General features: G+C 41.1%; 1 protein-coding gene across 2 annotated transcripts in view; it reads left to right on the top strand.

The window, feature by feature from the left end:
• The window catches only part of CTNND1 (catenin delta 1), a 22,406-nt gene that overhangs the window by 2,071 nt on the left and 672 nt on the right, over positions 1-19,663 (top strand). Inside the window, exons 2-18 of one of the 2 annotated variants that reach the window (XM_007455692.1) lie at positions 1,536-1,607; positions 2,351-2,503; positions 2,918-3,453; positions 6,632-7,095; positions 8,195-8,378; positions 9,236-9,353; positions 9,814-9,967; positions 10,376-10,393; positions 10,844-10,912; positions 11,758-11,885; positions 11,988-12,138; positions 12,900-13,092; positions 13,446-13,560; positions 14,632-14,719; positions 17,959-18,021; positions 18,788-18,891; positions 19,307-19,394. In XM_007455692.1, coding sequence (XP_007455754.1) covers positions 1,536-1,607; positions 2,351-2,503; positions 2,918-3,453; positions 6,632-7,095; positions 8,195-8,378; positions 9,236-9,353; positions 9,814-9,967; positions 10,376-10,393; positions 10,844-10,912; positions 11,758-11,885; positions 11,988-12,138; positions 12,900-13,092; positions 13,446-13,560; positions 14,632-14,719; positions 17,959-18,021; positions 18,788-18,891; positions 19,307-19,394 — 2,698 coding nt within the window. The remainder of the gene's footprint in view (positions 1-1,535; positions 1,608-2,350; positions 2,504-2,917; positions 3,454-6,631; positions 7,096-8,194; positions 8,379-9,235; positions 9,354-9,813; positions 9,968-10,375; positions 10,394-10,843; positions 10,913-11,757; positions 11,886-11,987; positions 12,139-12,899; positions 13,093-13,445; positions 13,561-14,631; positions 14,720-17,958; positions 18,022-18,787; positions 18,892-19,306; positions 19,395-19,663) is intronic. The other variant, XM_007455693.1, reaches the window with a different exon arrangement.

The raw sequence follows: 19,663 nt of genomic DNA, 5'->3' as shown, positions 1-19,663 counted from the left end.
TCCTGCTCCATGCTCTTTTTGTTGGCTGTGCAAATCATTTCTTGGAGGAAAGGGTTATTGTTAATTCTTTTGGTTAGGGTTGGAGAGGGAGCATCATGCTGCTGTTTAACCCAAATAACCACAGGAGCCAGTGGTCTCTGGGTTGGCTGACTCTGATGTGACTTGGGAGAGTTGGTGTTAGAAATGAGAAGTATCTCGTGTTTCCTATGGTTTCTGTAGTCTGACTTCGCTGTGATGTAATCTGTCTGAGGTTGTGTGTGTGTGTGTGTGTGTGTGTGTGTGTGTGTGTGTGTGTCCTAGGCATTGCCTGATAGACTTCATTTTAAGAGATCTCTGATGGGAATGAACAACAGTGCTCATGCTCCAATAAGTCCTTTCATTGATTACTTATTTATTTTTTAAGATGGAGAAGGTCCCTCATGCTAAGGAGCGTGTTGAGTGAGAGGATATAATTCCAATTGGGGATGATCAGGAATTTGGAAGCAGTGTGTTTGCAGTGTTCCTAGGATTTTTATAGGAACAAAAACAGAGGGTTAGGGTTGAGGGAGGCGTATGTATTGAAAAGGAGAGCAGGATTGCTCAGCCTTGGAGGTGGTGGGGAATTCCAGGATTTAGTACGCGGATTCTCTCTCTCTCTCTCTTTCTCTTTTATTTTTAACTTCTGCTCAGCAATGAAACCACACCCTTCCTTCTTCCTGAAAGTAATGTTTAACTTCCTTTCGCTACAGCATTACACTCCCTATGTAATGGGAGTAGGGTGGGGGAAGAGTCTCCCAAGGTGGCTGAATCTCACTGTATTCTTTTTGAAGGGGAGTAGTCAAATGTATTTTTACGTAGTATAATGTTATTAGATTATTTCCTGCTGTTTAAGACAGAGCAACTTAAGAATGACATTTTTGAACGTTCTGTGGCTCTAATGATTGGTGATGAAGATACTGAGACATCTGCTTGAGGGGAGTTGAGATACTTGTTTTCTTTCTACTTCGAAAGAGAAACTCATACTTCTTACCTCTTTCTTTAAAAAGCTGCCTGGTATGGGAGTTTCCAGTGGTTGTAGAGCATGAAGAGGCATGAAACAATAAAGAAGGCTTTGGAAACCCCCCAACCTAGGTTTTCCAAGTTTCCTTATGTTCTTATGGCTTTCCAAAAAGATTTCGTGGGGAACTTATCTGAGTCTCTGCTATTTATTCAGAAAATAGTTTTTGAGTACCTATTATGTGCCAGGCACTGATCAAGGCACTAGGGAGACAGTGAACAAAACTGACCCAAAACAAAACACAATAAACCTCTGCCCTCATAGAGCTTACATTCCTATGTTCCAGAGACCCAGTCTGCCAGAGTTCTAGGCCCAGTTCCAATTTTGAGGTGTTAAGTCTAAGGAGTGATGTGCTTCTTTTATCTGTACTGACAGAAGGACTCCAGGCCACAAATGTCTTCTTGAAAGGCCTTTTCCTGTTTGGAACAGAGATCATTTGTGTTTGATAGAGCAAAAGAAGGCCACAAAATGAATTGTCTTCTTGTGGGCTATGTTTCAGAACGGCCGGTTTGTGGGCGATGTTGACCTTGAGCGACAGAAATTTTCAGATCTAAAACTCAACGGACCCCAGGTAATTCTTTTGGCTCAAGGTCAGGGTTGCTTATTCATATCTTTCTTACTTCCTCAGCTTAAGAGCATATTGGTGTCTTCTAAAGTGCCTGTCACATTGTAAGCTCCCATTAATTAGTTTCTTTCATTTAGGAAAATTTTAAAATGGAGTTTCAAAGTATAAATGTAGTTTTATTTTGGAATTAATTGTAATGACCATTGATCCAGTATTTGATCTCTCAATTACTGCATCCCTTTTCTAGAATGGGCATGGTTCTACTTTGCAGAAAACCATGCCTAGAATCTGGCTGATCTTGAGCCTTAGGCATATCTGAAGAATAGCATAGAGCTATTCAGAAGATAGCTTTTATTGGGGTTTTCTGGTTCATCTTAAAAGTTCTTATTGGGTGAATTTTTTTTTTTTTTTTTGAAGGCTCCCTCCTCAGATGTAGATGTAGCTGCAGTTGAACACAGTTCATACTCACTTAGATGACTAGAACTGGGAAGTTATATCTGCTGTGTCTCTCACTTGGGTGTTGATATAGCTATAGTTCACTCAGTTCCTGTTTGGTAAATGACTAGAACTGGGAAATTATGTCTTCTGCCCTTTTGTACAAATTCAAAAGTGGGGACAGGCACCCCTCTAAAAATCCTGGGGCCCATAGAAGATGCAGTGTCTAGGGAGGCAGTGCCTCTCTCATTGGGATGGATTGTTAGTATATATGGCTTAATAATAGCTCTTTCTTTTTTCTCTTTTCCATGTAGGATCACAGTCACCTTTTGTATAGCACCATCCCCAGGATGCAGGAGCCAGGGCAGATTGTGGAGACCTACACGGAGGAGGACCCAGAGGGAGCCATGTCTGTTGTCTCTGTGGAGACCTCGGATGATGGAACCACTCGGCGCACAGAGACCACAGTAAGCTAAGACTTGTGTAAGGTCTGGGATGATGGAGAAGTTCTCCCTATGGTCTTTATTAAGGGGAGGGGCTAAGTACTTAGTTAGGGTGGTTGAGGAGCCACTTATCTGTGATAAAGGCATAAAGAAAGTGATCTCTGGGTAGACAGAGAAGATAGAAGAGATATGGGAAAATCTAATGGAATGAGGAAGAGTCTGCAGTAGCTTCCCTTAGAGGCATAGTTAACTGCCAGCGCAATTTTCCTGCCTGAAGAATTCCTATAAGATGGAGAGAACGGTAGGTGGTAGATTGCATGGCATTTCTAGGTAAAGCGAGCTGGGGATAGAGGTTCGTTTCTTTTCTTAGAGTGGTCTAGAATTTAAGCTTAAGTTGTTCACTTCATTAATTTTTCTTTTCTCTTTCTTTACTTGAAGGTCAAGAAAGTAGTGAAGACTGTGACAACACGGACAGTCCAGCCAGTCCCTATGGGACCAGATGGGCTGCCTGTAGATGCCTCATCAGTTTCGAACAACTATATCCAGACTCTGGGTCGTGACTTCCGCAAGAATGGCAATGGGGGCCCTGGCCCCTATGTGGGGCAAGCAGGCACTGCTACCCTTCCCAGGAACTTTCACTACCCTCCTGATGGATATAGCCGCCACTATGAAGATGGTTATCCAAGTAGCAGTGACAACTATGGCAGTCTGTCCCGGGTGACCCGCATTGAGGAGCGGTATAGGCCCAGCATGGAAGGTTACCGGGCACCCAGTAGACAGGATGTCTATGGGCCCCAGCCACAGGTTCGGGTAGGTGGGAGCAGTGTGGATCTGCATCGTTTTCATCCAGAGCCTTATGGGCTCGAGGATGACCAGCGTAGCATGGGCTACGATGACGTGGATTACGGCATGATGTCTGATTATGGCACTGGCCGTCGGACTGGGACACCCTCTGACCCTCGGCGACGCCTCAGGTAGGCAAGAAAAAGGGAAGAAAAGGGTCTTTCAAAGACAGCAAAAAGGGGTTGCTCTTCCTTCTCCGTCTAAGTGCTTTTTGGGATCAGAGGTAGTTGTGGCCCCCTCCTCTGCCTGTTTTTGTGGAAGACCACCCTTTTCTTCCCTTTTCTGATTTTACTAAGTATTGACATGCTTTTTTGTCTCTTTTTCATTGTAGAAATCATATATTCTAGTGATAGAAAACAACTTGTGATGGTTTTTGGTCTGTGTTCTGAAGAGTGGCCTTGGTTTCTGTGCCAAGAGTTTCTATATTTTCTGCCTAAGATTTGACCCCCTTTTGGAACCTGGTGTCTGAGGCTATGGACTATTTGTTCTTGTGAATTTCTTCAGCTTCTGGTTTGGTGTTAAGAACAAGGTTGAGGGTTTTAGGCCAGAATAGATAGTTAAGGGTATATATAAGAACCTTCGCTGTGATGGTTTTAATCTCAAGTAAAAACAAACCTTGATCTCACAAAAACCCTGACACTTTGTGCTTAGGTTCTTACGTTTGATTGTAAAGTGAAATGGGGGTGGCTTCCTTAGAGGGTGGTACATTATTGACACTCTGAAAGGTCACTAATTCCGACTTTACTGTTTATCCCTGGGGATTCTTTGGTGATGTGAAAAAGGTAGTAATTGACTACCTTTTGGACTGGTAGATGGTTTGCCTTGAAAAAATGCTTTAGAATGCGAGTTGGCAAACCTTTTCTGTAAAGGACCACATAGAACTAATTTAGACTTTGCAAACAGTATATCATTTTTGTTGTATGCCGTTGTTCTTCTTTTTACAACCTTTTAAAAATATAAAAACCATTCTTAGTTTAGTTTTGGGACTGTACAGAAAACAGGTTTGGCCCATGGGCTGCCAATCCTGCTTTAGAATAAATCAGAGACTGTTTTCCAGGCAAAGAGAAACGATAAAGAATTAAGGGAGAAGATTTATGGATGTCTTAATGGTAAGGATATCCTAACAGCTGTTGCTGAATTTCTGTATGAGGTCATGACTTTCTAAAACAAATGCCTTGGTGCTCATTTTACTCATATTACGTAGCTTTGGTGAACAGTAGACTGGGCCGGGCCCAGGGGTAGAGGCCTCATCACCTAAGCCTGAGTCACTCACCTTTCAGGTGTCTTTTGGACAGCAAATCCAACTCCCATGTGACTCATCTTTTATTCCTGGGGTGGGGGTGAGGGGGCACATCAGGCCTTAGCTGGTGCAACTTGGAGCAGTGGTAGATAACAGCTATCACCAAAGGAGTCTGCCTAGGGTGTTGGCTTCTTCTCTTTGTTGACAAGTCTGCTTTTTCTGACTTCCTCATTAGTAGAGGGATTGGATCTAGGTGGGTGCTGGTGGCCAGGTCATTCTCTGTTGTCCCTTGCTGTGGCAACTGACATAAAGAAAGAGGGTTTGGGCTTGGTTCTTGGGTTTATTCCAGGGTGATACTGGACTTGGAAACCTGCTTGACCAGCAAGAACATTTGCTGCTTCCTGTTCTGGGGCTAGGAGAGTAATACAAGGTCAAACGAAAACAGTAAGGCAGAATGATTTGTAGAAAAAGCACTGAACTAGAAGACCTTGGTTCTAGTTGTGCCTTTGCCGCTAGCTATGTAGCCTTAAGCAAGTCATTTAATCTTTCTGGGCACAGCTTTGTTATTTGTAAGACAAAGGAAAGAATGTCATGATCCCCTTGTAAAAATAACTTGAGTGACCAAAATCTTCGTTATGGTAATTGTTTTGTAATTGCTTACATTAAAATAATAATAAAAGTAAAAACATCATCACTACAAAACTAGGTAAGCACACCATCCATTGATAAAGAACTACTGTTAACATTTTGATGCTTTTCCTTTGAGTTCTTTTTCTTATACATGTAAAGACACTCTGACTTTATTTTTTCCCTACTAAAATGGAATCTTACTTAATATGCTGTTTAGTTGCCTACTTTTAAAACTCAGCTATATAACCTGCTTATTTTGTTTCACTGATATTGAAAAATAGTGATTTTTTTACTAACTGCTTTGTCCATTTAAATCACTTTTGAGTGGTTGATGTTGACAGCTATGAGGCAGGCCCTCTGCTCAGGCTAAAACCTTGAGGGTTTGGTGACAGTGGGAGTGGTTTTGCGGAACAAACGACGGGCTTATTTGGAGAGTTCCACACAATGGATTCTCCTCTCTCTTGTGGGAGCCACAGAGTGAGATGAGCTCACTGATAATGGGTCTCTTCCTTCCTGGTGGTTATGAATAAATAATAGTGTGACAGACTCACCCTCTAGTGGTCGTTGGTAGTACTGAAATAAGAAGCAGTGTCTCTGGTTAGATGTTTTTCTTTACCTTCAATTGCTCTGTCTATTCCTTTTCATAGTGACTGGGTATCCCAAATGTGATGGTGGTCAGTAGTGTCTATTTTGACAGAATCGGAAGTATTGTCTTTAGAAATTGGAGACTAGAAATTATGTCTCAAACACATTTGTTGAGTAGCAGAGATGACCTTGGGATGAACTAGTGCAAACTAATGTTCAAGCTTATACCTCATCAATACCAAAGCCAAGTCCTCACATGAGGCATTAAGACATCCTTTACTGCTTTTACTCTATCATCTCTTTATTAATAATTTCCAAAATAGGGTAAGGAGAGACTTAAATGTGAAATGTGTTTAAGGGTCTTATTCCACCAGCTCTTTCCTGTGTGTAAATGCCTTATTTTCCCTTTAGCCTAAGACCTTATGAGAGCTGTTCTCAGACATCGTTCGCTAATTTCTGTGGTACCAAGTCAGTTGGTTTCATTAACTCTGCTGTCTGAAAGTTTATTTTAATCTCTATCTGGAGAAGTTTAGTAGGTGTCAGGTATCATTCAAACACTAAGCAGTCAGGATTTGGTTCTTTTTTGTGATTAACTATCCGAATGCTTGTTGATCCTCCAAGCTAGTAAACTTCACAGAAAAAAATGGCAGTTTTAATCTAATTGCAGATGCGTTTAAGATTATTGCCTTATCTCATTAAGAAAAATTTTTTATGCAAAGGAGAGATAAGATCTAGTGTGCTAGAGCTGGGGTTGCTCATTCCTTGAAGATGAGGGGTAATGGGAGCCCTCCAAGAAACCAGGCTTAACAGCTTAATGTATTCCTTTTTTCTTTTTGGTTCTTCCAACACTGCAGGAGCTATGAAGACATGATTGGTGAGGAGGTGCCACCAGACCAGTACTATTGGGCTCCTTTGGCCCAGCATGAACGGGGAAGTTTAGCAAGCTTGGATAGCCTGCGCAAGGGAGGGCCTCCACCCCCAAACTGGAGACAGCCAGAGCTGCCGGAGGTTATAGCCATGCTAGGATTCCGTTTGGATGCTGTCAAGTCCAATGCAGCTGCATACCTGCAACACTTGTGCTACCGCAATGACAAGGTGAAGACTGACGTTCGGAAGCTCAAGGGTATCCCAGTACTGGTGGGGTTGTTAGACCACCCCAAAAAAGAAGTGCACCTTGGAGCCTGTGGAGCTCTCAAGAATATCTCTTTTGGGCGTGACCAGGATAACAAGATTGCTATAAAAAACTGTGATGGTGTTCCTGCTCTTGTGCGATTACTCCGAAAGGCTCGTGATATGGACCTCACTGAAGTTATTACTGGTGAGTTCTAGGCCCAAGGGAAACTGCTAGATTAGGGTCACTGTTATCCCTCAGAGAGATTGAGAACTAGAAGGATTTCTAGTCCTTTGACTTTTGATTAAATGTTGTGGCCTTTGGGTCAAATCCGTCTCACAGATTTGGATCATGCAAGGTTTTCCAAATTTTAAAGCATTGTTTGCTTACTGTTTTAAACGCAGAAGATTTCACTTAAAATTCCAGATTCTTGCCTTCTATTTTAAACGTGTGGGAACTGGTAGCAATGGATCTATTTTGCTACCTGGCATTGGTTGGTCTGAGCTGATTGGGGCATGTGCTCTCCAGTTCTCAGTAATTTCCAACATGTTATCTCTGACCAACTGCCACCACCTAGGAAGTTGTCTCCCCAGAATTGAAGCTGAGTGTCAGTTGGCACTTAACCCATATTCTTGTAATTTCTTTTAAATATCTGCTTGTCCTGACTCGCCTGCCTGGCATGTATAGGCATTTGTGCTTGTGGTCCTTGCTTATGAAGAGTGGTTTTTCAGATTGTGGGTCATACTCCATTAGTGTGTATTGAACACAGCTTTGTGGATCACAATCAGCGTTCCAAGAGAAAGAAAGAAAGAAAAAGAAATAGCATAGATCATTAGTTCTCAATTGGGGGTGATCTTGCCCCCCAGAGGACATTTGCAATGTCTGGCGGTATTTCTGGTTGTCATAACTTGGGGAGGTTGGGAGGGAGTGCTATTAACATCAAATGAGTAAACGCTGGACATACACTAAACATTTAATGTTGGGCAGGACAGCTCCCCACAACAAAGAATTAGCTAGCCCCAAATGTCAGTGGTGCTGGGATTGAGAAATGGGTGTAGATAGCTTAGAGGGTATGGCTTATAATAAGTATTGTTTTATGAAACCTTACTTCATGGTATGTATGTTTGTATTGAGCCATAATGTACAATATATTATTGTGGGTCACAGACTAAAGCTTGAATATCATTACAAGGTATTTGGTCATTGGGGAAGACTGAGAAATGTTGGAATAGGGGATTCTCTTTGGCCTTCTTCAAACATACTGTCTTGGGTGCTGGAGAGCTATCTGATGAGTTGTCTCTGCCAGGAACCCTGTGGAATCTCTCATCCCATGACTCAATCAAAATGGAGATTGTGGACCATGCACTGCATGCCTTGACAGATGAAGTGATCATTCCGCATTCTGGTTGGGAGCGGGAACCTAGTGAAGATTGTAAGCCACGCCATATCGAATGGGAGTCTGTGCTCACTAACACAGCTGGCTGCCTTAGGTAACATAAGGGTTCTGAGAGTATGAAGATTGAATTTTTGAAGACTAACTTAAATTGCTTTTAAAAAAGTTCAAATTCCTTAGCCTGTCACTCAGCCTCCATTCCTATTTGTATTGCATACTATGACTTCAACCTGTTTTTCTACCTTTGTCACTGCTCCCTTGCATACCATATATGCCTTATGTGGGGAATGGCAAGTAAACCGCATATCTTCCTCACTTCTATGCCTCTTTGGCTTTGTTCATATAATTTGGTAAACATTTGTTCAGTACCTGCTGCACGTAAGGCAGTCGTCTAGTCCTAGGCTTGTGTGTACCTGTGTTCTTGCCTTCAAGTATTTGTATTTCAAGTCAGGCTGCAATAAATGCAACAAATGGAGTACAAACTACTAGACAGATAGAGTGAGGGAGAGCTCTTCCTCTGTCTGCAGTGCCTTTCTCTGCTTATTTATCTTTTGAAGCTAAACTCAAGTGCTTTTATTTCATGTAAGTTTTCCTGATTTCTTTTTCTAATACCCTGTAAATGTGCAATGTATTCTTTCCCTCTTTGGAATATACCCCTATGTGCTCTGCCCCTATTCTTCACTTGTACTTCCATACAAGAAGTATCTATTCTGTCTTAAATTATTGTTGTTGGTATACTTTATTTATACACCCCCCTCCCTGGCCTGGTTATAAATGTCCTGAAAGCAGGAACTGTTCTATTCAACTTTCTGTCAACTCCAGTGCCTTCCTTGTAACAGGTACTCATTTGTTACAGTGAAAAGAAAAGATATTAAGGAGGCTTGTAGATGTTAAGGATATTAAGAGAGGGTTTCTAGATTTTAGTCATCTTGAAGCCTCTCCTTTTTGCCTCAGGAATGTCAGCTCGGAGAGGAGTGAAGCTCGCCGGAAACTTCGGGAATGTGACGGTTTGGTGGATGCTCTCATTTTCATTGTTCAGGCTGAGATTGGACAGAAAGATTCAGACAGCAAGGTAGGTTAATGGGTGAGAATTCCATTCACAACAACCATGAGGTACCCATAGTGCAGACCTATCATCTCAGGCTTTCAAATAATATTAGATACCTATTCCAGCCCCCACTCCTTAAAGTGGGTGTTCACCATAGACGAAAACTTTTTCTTTAGAATTTCCTTCACCTATGTATTTTAAAGCTGTTTAGCCATACTTGCATTTTTTTCTAATTAGGAAAAAAGTCAGAGTGGGCCTGAGTTTTTGTGTTAACACACCAAATGGTAGCAGAAACCTTCTGTTAGCCTGAGGCTACAAGAATTCTGAGAAGCGTGGGCACTTGAGGTATTGTGAGAGATGATGAATTGGGCTGTGCTTTTGAGGATCAGTGTTTTAATACGTGAATCATGGAAGCCTGTACTTGCTAGGAAATCACTATACTTGTTCTCTTCTCTCATTGAACCTTGTATTTTGTGATCCCAAGCTTGTGGAGAACTGTGTTTGCCTCCTTCGGAACTTGTCGTATCAAGTTCACCGAGAAATCCCACAAGCAGAACGTTACCAAGAGGCACCTCCCAATGTTGCCAGCAGTACTGGGCCACATGCTGCCAGTTGCTTTGGGGCCAAGAAAGGCAAAGGTGAGTCTTGATTCCTTGTTCCTTGCTCTTTAATGTAAGGATGGGGAGAGGAAGGAACACTTTTAGCTTTAGGTACAAAATACTTGCTGAGCAGGTACAGGAATCAGCCTAGTCAAGGATGTCTTTTTGCTCTGCTGCTGCTCCCCCTGTGTCGTGTGCTTCATGGTGGTGACGGTGGTGGTGGTGGTGGTGGTGGTGGTGGTATTGATATCAGTAATTGGGCAGTGAAGGCCGAGAACTCAACTAATCTGGGGCCTTCTCCCCCATTCCTCCTTTGTGTTTCCTGTGTTTTTCTTTTCCTCTCTGCTTTCCTGCTTATTTTCCCATGATCCTGTTGACATCTCTCTGCTGCATTTTTCTTCCTTCATTTCTCTCCTCTACTTTCCACCTTGGGTGATGCACTGGAAGATGAGTGGTTCTCCAGAGGTGAGTGGAATCTTTTAAGGCGCTTACCTACTTCTAATTTGCATGTTTTGGTTTTAGCTTCCCTGGTATTTCTTTGCCTAACCCTTCCCTGTGGATGCATGTAGGAAAATTCAGTTGAGGATGGCCACTGAAACAAGTTTAGCTCTTCTGAGCTAATGGCTCATGGCATGCTATTTCTGGACAGCAGCCCCAGTTATCAGAACTCAGGACAGCAGCAACAGTAGCGGTTATCCTTATCTTACCCATATGCTGCCTGTTTTCTGTTCTTGTATCTGATAGGGACAAGCTGGGGATCCTGGTTTTTTGTTTGTTTGTCTGTTTTCTTGTTTTATGCCCCTCTTGATGCATCTCTGATCCAAAGATTTTGACTGAAGAATAAAAAAATATACTGGGTGGACTCTTCCCTTTCTCAGACTTTTTACCCCTTCCCCCTTTTTTTAATTTCCAAAGGGAAAAAACCCACAGAGGATCCAACAAATGATACAGTGGATTTCCCTAAAAGAACTAGTCCTGCTCGAGGTAAGTTATCTTTTTCTTCTCAGGCTCCATAGAGCTCATAAACATAGTCCACAGATAGGTGTTTGGCAGCCTAACAGTAGGCTATGCAGTACGTTCACTGTTCTGTCTTCTCTGACTTAAGGATTTGAAGTGATGACAAAAGTATTTGGAAACTAATAACAGTAACTTTCAAAGGACTTCTTGTTATGGCAACTGTTCAGATTACTTGAGGATAAGGACCTGATGGTAGTCTAGGCCAGAAACTTAAGTACCCTAAGTAGCCACTAGTTCTTGGGACTCAAACTTTACTTGTTATAAGAAGTCTCTTTATCACAGTTTGGATCTTTATATTCATCAATATGGTGAGTCCAAAATTCACAGCTCTCCATGGATATAAAAATTCAGATGTTATTAAATTTGAGCCCCTTTCACTTAATCATAGTTCAGGTGGGCAGAATGACTCAAGTTAGAAATAATTCATCTGAGATGAGGAATCTTTAACTCTGAGTACTCTCGATGAGTAAGTGAATCCCTTGAGTGCCAAGCAAGGTCAAAGTAAACTATGGGAGAGAAGAGGCTAGGAGGAGAGAGAGACAGGAGTTGCATACGAGTTGATAATCTGTTTTGCTCTTGCCATGGTTGATTTATTCTTAAGGCTACATTCTTAAGGCTACATCTGACTACATCAGATGTAGTAGTCAGATCTCTTGAGTTTGCTGTTGGGTGGGTGGGAGGGTTTAGAGTGTCTACTGGTATAGGAGCATAAACCCATTAATCCAGGGTACTAACACTGGAGTTCAACCAGCCAGAGCCTGGTTTGTAGGTACTGATAAGCATCCTCTGCTTTCTTGTCCTTTCTTGTGCAGGCTATGAACTTTTATTTCAGCCAGAGGTGGTTCGGATATACATCTCACTCCTCAAGGAGAGCAAGAATCCTGCCATCCTAGAAGCCTCAGCCGGGGCCATCCAGAACTTGTGTGCTGGGCGCTGGACAGTGAGTACCTTTTACAAAATGGATTTGGAGATGGGAGGACTTAGCTAACTAGTTTGCTACCATTTGTAATCTGTTCTACTTCTTTCCATGTGCTACTTGTAGTATGGTCGATATATCCGCTCAGCTCTGCGTCAAGAGAAGGCTCTTTCTGCCATTGCTGACCTCCTGACCAATGAACATGAGCGGGTCGTGAAAGCTGCCTCTGGAGCACTGAGAAATCTGGCTGTGGATGCTCGCAACAAAGAATTAATTGGTGAGGAGCTGGATGTTAGCCGTTACCTTAGCATCTAGTACAGCACTGTTAATCCAGCAGGTGCTAAATAATTTATTTGTTGAAAGGGCTGAGGAAGAATCCTAGTCCTCCATAGTTTGTGAATCTGGGGGTCGGAGAAAGTTATAGTTTAATGGTTCTTGGAAAGACAAGAGGGGCTGACTCTTCAAAAATAGAATAATAATATCTATCGAGCATGTACTTTGTTACTAGGGATTGTTAAACATGTCTGTATATTCTCATTTAAATGTTACCACTTTACAAGGGTCCTTTTTTTTAAAATTTTTTATTAGAATAAGGAAACTGAGGGTCAGGGAAGTTAAGTAATTTGTCCAGAGTTAATGTAGCTCATAAGTGACAGAGCCCAGTTTTTGTTTTTTTCAAATTCACAATGACTCTTCTATTAAGCTATAATAGTAGTATAATATTCAGTAGTATAGTATTCAGTATACTGTTTTCATTAGACTCTCTGAATGGACTGTGTAGCATATTTGATATAAAGTATTCAGATTGTTTTAATGTGACTGAAAGAATAAATAAAAGAATAGGAAGGACAATATATCCATGGCTATTCCAGGTCCTTTGCTCTTTTGAAATGATAATCCTACAGGAGAATGAAGTTGATTCATATGGATAGTATCTATGCTTGATGTGAACAATGCGATTAAGTGTAGTGTTCGGCTCCTAACAACCTGACTCAGCTTGTTCTCCATGCACACATTCCTCCTGTCTTACCGCTATAGGTAAACATGCTATTCCTAACTTGGTAAAGAATCTGCCAGGAGGGCAACAGAGCTCTTCCCAGAATTTCTCTGAGGACACTGTGGTCTCTGTTTTGAATACCATCAATGAAGTTATTGCTGAGAACTTGGAGGCTGCCAAAAAGCTTCGAGAAACGCAGGGTATTGAGAAGCTGGTTTTGATCAACAAATCAGGGTGAGATTAACACTTAAAATTACAACTGGAAAAATTTGAATATGAGAGAGGGGTTGCTGGGAAGGGGCTTTCCCCTTTTGCTTTTTAAGGTCATTTTCCCTTATTTACATGGAAAGTATGAAGAGGTATTGCTCTTTTTTCTGTCTTAATGTTGATCCATAAATTGATAACACTCTTACATCAAACATTTCTTTGTGTCACCGTTTGAGTTAAAATATGGGACTCGGTGAATACTTGATCTTGCCCGTTTGGGGATTTATATTCTTACGTTACATTATATTAGAGAATACAGGTTTTCAGCTTCTTCCCTCGTCTTACATCCAAATTCCATCTGGTGTTCCTTTCCTCAAAAGGAACCGCTCAGAAAAAGAAGTTCGAGCAGCAGCGCTTGTATTACAGACAATCTGGGGATATAAGGAACTGCGGAAGCCACTGGAAAAAGAAGGATGGAAGAAGTCAGACTTTCAGGTAGAATAACTCTTGGGACTGAGACGTTCACCTTTTTTTCCCCTTGGTCTCAGATAATGCTTTTGTCTTTGGTTCTTCTATTTCACTGTCACACTGAGTCTACTTTTTTGTTTTTTTTCTTTTGTATTTTGGCGGCATGTGGGATGGTTCCCCAACCAGGGATTGAACCTGGGCCTCCACAGTGAAAACACTGAATCCTAACCACTAGGCCACCAGGGAACTTCCCCTGAGTCTACTTTTGCCCCAAGTCTCTGTGTGTAAAGAAATCATTTATTAACTTTTCCCCCAAAATGGTGCCTATAGTTCAGTTGCTGCTGAAATAGCTCTGGTCTTCCTCTGTGTCATAGCACAGTGTAAACGCCAGTGGTAATGAAGGATGATGGCCTTTTTTGACTTTTCTCCGAATCTGCCTTAGCCCTTTGAAGGAGTTTGCCATTTTCTGAATTGTCATTTTCTGAGACTGTATCTCCTTGATAGCGTGAGTGTTTGATACCTTTGTAATCTGTTCAGAACATAAATGGAAGCCTAATATCCTAGTTTTTTTTTGTTTTTTAAATTTATTTATTTTATTTTTGGCTGCATTGGGTCTTTGTTGCTGCAAGCAGGCTTTTCTCTGGTTGCGGCGAGCGGGGGCTACTCTTTGTTGTGGTGTGCAGGCTTCTCATTGTGGTGGTTTCTCTTGTTGGGAGCACAAGCTCTAGGCTGCATGGGCTTCAGTAGTTGTGGCACCCGGGCTCAGTAGTTGTGGCTCGCGGGCTCTAGAGCTCAGGCTCAGTAGTTGTGGCACACAGGCTTAGTTGCTCCGCGTCATGTGGGATCTTACCGGACCAGGACTCGAACCTGTGTCCCCTACATTGGCAGGCGAATTCCTAACCAACTGTGCCATCAGGGAAGCCCTAATATCCTAGTTTTGTTTCACTATATAGGTGTTTATTTAACTCTTACCGAGTTACCTTTTGGTAAGAATCGTATTAGGGAATAAGGACCTAAAAGTCTGAGCCCATTAAGGAATAAGATAAGGGTGAATTCAGTACTCTGTGACATTATTTATTGTGTTTTGTTTGCCTCCAGGTGAATCTAAACAATGCTTCTCGAAGCCAGAGCAGTCATTCATATGATGATAGCACTCTCCTTCTCATTGATCGGAACCAGAAATCAGGTACAGTAATCAGGGGACATACCCCTCTGCTTTTATTCCACTTCTGCTATTCTCCTGCTGTTCTTTCCTTAGATGGCTTACCATCTAGTGAAATAGGATATACATTTATTTCTGAATGAGCTTGTCTTTTGGTGGAGGAAGAGTAATACTTCACCTCAGGATTATAACCCAGAAGCTGGTAGACCTGAGCATTAGAAAATAAGACAGGCAGTTAGCCTGCGTGTGATTCCCCCATCTTTGCTTGTGGACTTAAAATGACCAGGGAGTGAACCCTACTCTGTTTTCTGTATTTAAGCTATACTTGGCGTATAACATTGTATAAATTTAAGATGTACAGCATGATTTGACATATGTGTATAGATAGTGCCTGACTTAACGATGGTTTGGCTTATGATTTTTCGACTTTGTGGTGGCGCAAAAGTGATGTGCATTCAGTAGAAACTGCATTTCAAATTTTGAGTTTTGCTCTTTTCCCTGGCTAGCGATAACATGGTGGGACAGCGTCTCATGCTGCAGCATCGGCTGCAGCTCCCAGTTAGCCATGCAGTCATGAGGGTGGACACCCGATACACTTACAACCATTCTGTTTTTCACTTTTAGTACAGTATTCAATAAATTATATTATGAGATATTCAACACTTTATTATAAAGTAGGCTTTGTGTTAGATGATTTTGTTCAACTGTAGGCTGATGTAAGTATTGTGAGCACGTTTAAGGTAGGCTGGGCTAAGCTATGATTGGTGGGTTAGGTGTATTAAAATGCATTTTCAACTTACATTTTCAACTTATGATAGGTTTATCAGGATGTAACCCCGTTGTAAGTCTGAGGAAGATCTGTATATTGCGAAATGATTATTTTTCCCTTTTAAATTTTCATATAATACCAAGTAGTATGTGTTTACTGTTGAAAAATTAGAAAATACAAACCAGAAAAATGACAACAAAAAAGTCACTTATTTCTGTTATCCAGAGATAACCACTCCTATATCTTTTAAACACTGCCATGTGAGCAGATACATTTTTCTTCAAAAGACAAATCATATATTTAGTGCTTATTATAACCCTTTTTATCTTAATGACACTTGGGTTTTGCCTCAGTCAGGGTTCTTAAAATGTAGTCTGAGGATCACCAAATCTGTTGACATTTGTGCTGATGGTGCAGAAGCAGCAGTGGTGCTTTATTGCTGGAGGCTGAGTGTAAACCAGGGCGATGACACCAAACCAAACTAGTTGTTGTAGTCTTCGTTGCCATGTACTCGCAGTTATAAGAAGGGCCAGTTTTGGGAGGGTAGGGGGAAATAAAGGAGCCAATTTCACTTAAGAATGTACTTGATGGAACTGCAACAATATTAATTTTATTGTTTCTGCTCTTGAGTACACAGCTTTTTAATATCCTGTGTTGATGATATAGGGGGTACTCATAAAGCACCCTGCAGCATACCAAAGCATGATGGTTATCTTGAGGAAAAGCACTTGTGCTATTGTTGGAGTTAGTAGGTACACTAACCACTTTTTTTTTTTTTTTGGAACACTATTTTTACTTTAAAAAATAGCAGACATTTTCTTGAAAATGAACGCAGTGAGCTTGTCAGTTTGAGGAAAAATAACTGCCTGAATTTTCAAGTGAAAATTTTATTTTTATTTTATTTATTTAAAATATTTATTTATTTATTTATTTATTTATGGCTGTGTTGGGTCTTCGTTTCTGTGCGAGGGCTTTCTCTAGTTGCGGCAAGCGGAGGCCACTCTTCATCGCGGTGCGCGGGCCTCTCACTATCGCGGCCTCTCTTGTTGCAGAGCACAGGTTCCAGACGCGCAGGCTCAGTAGTTGTGGCTCACGGGCATGTGGGATCTTCCCAGACCAGGGCTTGAACCCGTGTCCCCTGCATTGGCAGGCAGATTCTCAACCACTGTGCCACCAGGGAAGCCCGAAAATTTTAATTTTGGAAGACTTGTGTCTGTCACTGTGAGCCTGGTAACATCCCAATAGTTAATATACTTTTAAATGAAATCAGTGGCGATGTTAATGAATGTGATTTTTTTGATATTATATCATGAAATGTGTTAACATTTAGAAAATCTGTATAACTCTGTGAACCAGTATTTTCCAAGTGACCAGTGCATGATTTTCAAAATCATGCATGAGTAACTGATCCATTCAAAGTGTAAGACAGACCAATAGATACTAATTTAACAGACTGAAGAGGGCATTAGTTTGGATTCAGATTCCTTATTGCACTGACCTTAAAGAAACTCTGCTTGTCGAGTATTATACTATCAAAGAATATCCACAATTATCTGAAAAGACTAATAAAGTTCTCCTCCCTTTTCCAGCTTCTTAACTGTGTGATGCTGGATTTTCTTTATATAATTCATCCAAAATAACATCACAACGGATTGAATACAGAGGCAGATATGGGAATCTAGCTATCTTCTCTTTAAAGATGTGCAAAAATGTAAAACAGTGCTTTTTATTTTTTTTAATAAGTGTGTACGTTTTATAAAGCCATCTTGAACAATTTGGTACACTGTCCACTGTGATGCTACTAAATAAGAATCAGTTTGATTCTTTTCTTTGTGTTTTTACTTTCTGGTGAGAAAAAAACATTTTTAATTTTTATCCTTTTTTTTTTTATTGGAGTATAGTTGACTTACAATGCTGTGTCAGTTTCTGCTGTACAGCAGAGTGAGTCATTTATGTTCATCCAAAATAACATCACAACAGATTAAATACAGAGGCAGATATGGGAATCTAGCTATCTTCTCTTAAACCAAACTTTAAATATGTGCAAAAATGTAAAAAATGCTTTTTTTAAAAAAATTAAAAGTATTTATGTTAACGGAGTAAGTTTATTGTTTTTTTAAATGAAATAAATATTTAAAATAAATTTTAAATAAAATAAATATTTAAAAGCACTGTAGCTATTAATACATGTAATCTATACCAGTGAACATTCTTTGGATCCTCATAACTTCTAAGAATATAAAGGGGCCCTGAGACCAAATAATTTGAAACCTGCTGGCTTAGAGTGAATTGTTTCTTATGTTAGAGTCTGTAGGAAAGGGATCTCTTTTAAGTCCCATGAGGGCTTTGTCTAGAGCCTGGCACTTGTGGGGGGTGCTTAGTAAAAGTTTGATGGGAGGGACGGGGAAGGGAGGACAGACTAGAGAGCAATTTTTATGAGTTTAGATTTTGAAGAGTTGGTTTTTGACCTGGATAACTTTCTGACTCCCTGTAGATAAGAAACCTGATCGGGAAGAAATTCAGATGAGCAGTATGGGATCAAACACAAAATCATTAGGTAGGTGATTAATTCCTGCCTAAGGATATGGAGTAATCCATATTATTATATGGGATGAGGAGAACTATCTAGCTCTGCAGCTCTTTCCAGCACCTGCACCATTCATCTTCCTGGAAGAACACTGGCTGGACATTCCATTGGGAAGGATTCAAGGAAATGTAGTAAAACCTGATCTGTCTACCTTTTTCCACATTCCCAAATGCTCAAAGGTTAAAAAAAAAAAATCTTCATATGCCTCCCCCATTAATACAGAATCAAGTGTGTGTCCCTAAACTGTGGCTCACAGCCTTTCACAGTCTGACGCCAGGTTCGCTCTGTCTTACTCTCCATATACTCTGTTTGAGCCCACCTAGTCTACTTGCTATCCTGTCTCTTCACTCTATACTTTTTCATTTTGCTCTTGTAATACCTCCTATTGGAATGTCCTTCCCAATTGCTTTGTAAATGGTCTTCATCCCCAAAGGCTTGGCTGAATTCCTGTCTACTTTGTTAGGTCCTTCCTAACTATTGCAGCTCACCTCACTATCTTCTCCTAATTCCAGTACCCTTCATAGATCTCTTCAGTTTAGCTTTATTATCATATATGATATATTTTGCCTTCCCAGTTAGATGTTTTTTTATGTCAAGGACCACCTGACCGTAATGCCTTTGGTAAAGCTCAAATGCTTTACTAAAGAGGTGCCTAAATCACATTTATCTGCTTAATACATATTTTACACTAGAGGGGAACATCATGTCTCTGTACTTCTTTTTTTTTTTAAACTAGATAACAACTATTCCACACTGAATGAGAGAGGAGACCACAATAGAACACTGGATCGATCCGGGGATCTAGGCGAAATGGAGCCATTGAAGGGAACGCCCCTGATGGTAAATTCTCTTTATATACTATTGTCCTTCTGAGGCTAGTTCTGTTTTGAAGCCTGCGTGTTCTGTGAAATAGGAAAAAAGTACTTAGTGAAAGACAGCACCTTTTCTTGTAGGGGTTTTCAGGGAAAAAGTAGGAGTTTTGATTCACGTTGGGATTTCTTGTGCCATTATTCTGTGATGGTCGAGATGGGAGAAAGAAGGCTATAAATGTGTTGCTTATGTGACTAATGCCAACTGGTCTATTCTCGCATTACTCTCTTTCTGTTCCTGCCTGTTTTTGGATACCTTGCCCTTCACTTACTATGACCTTGTTTTGTTTGAGTTTACAAATTTGGGGATTTTCCCTAGATCTGGCACGCACTCATGAGGTTCCTGTTTTCTTACTCTCATACTAACACGTTGCATGTGTTCACAGCAGGACGAGGGGCAGGAATCTCTGGAGGAAGAGGTGGATGTGTTGGTTTTGGACGATGAGGGGGACCAAATGTCTTACCCCCCCCATGGTACGTCCTTCAGCCACCCCCAAGATCATCCTTGAGGAAGGTGGTCTCTGTGTGCCAGCAGTTTTCCAATCATGCTGATCTGATCAGTCTCAGCCACACGGGGCTTGGGGGTGCTGCTTCTGTGATTGTTACCTCTTAAGAGGCCGGGACATGCCACTGGTGATCTGATTCTCCATTATGTGCTACTTTCTTCCCTTCAGATTTGCTCGACTCTCTTTTGGTTCTCCTTATTCCCAACCCTATTAACATCTCTTTCTCTTTTTTCCCTA

Source organism: Lipotes vexillifer, unplaced genomic scaffold (assembly GCF_000442215.2).
Source record: "Lipotes vexillifer unplaced genomic scaffold, Lipotes_vexillifer_v1.1 scaffold977, whole genome shotgun sequence".
Lineage (NCBI taxonomy): Eukaryota > Metazoa > Chordata > Mammalia > Artiodactyla > Lipotidae > Lipotes > Lipotes vexillifer.
Note: the sequence above shows the minus strand (reverse complement) of the source record. Positions and strands in the feature narration are given on the sequence as shown.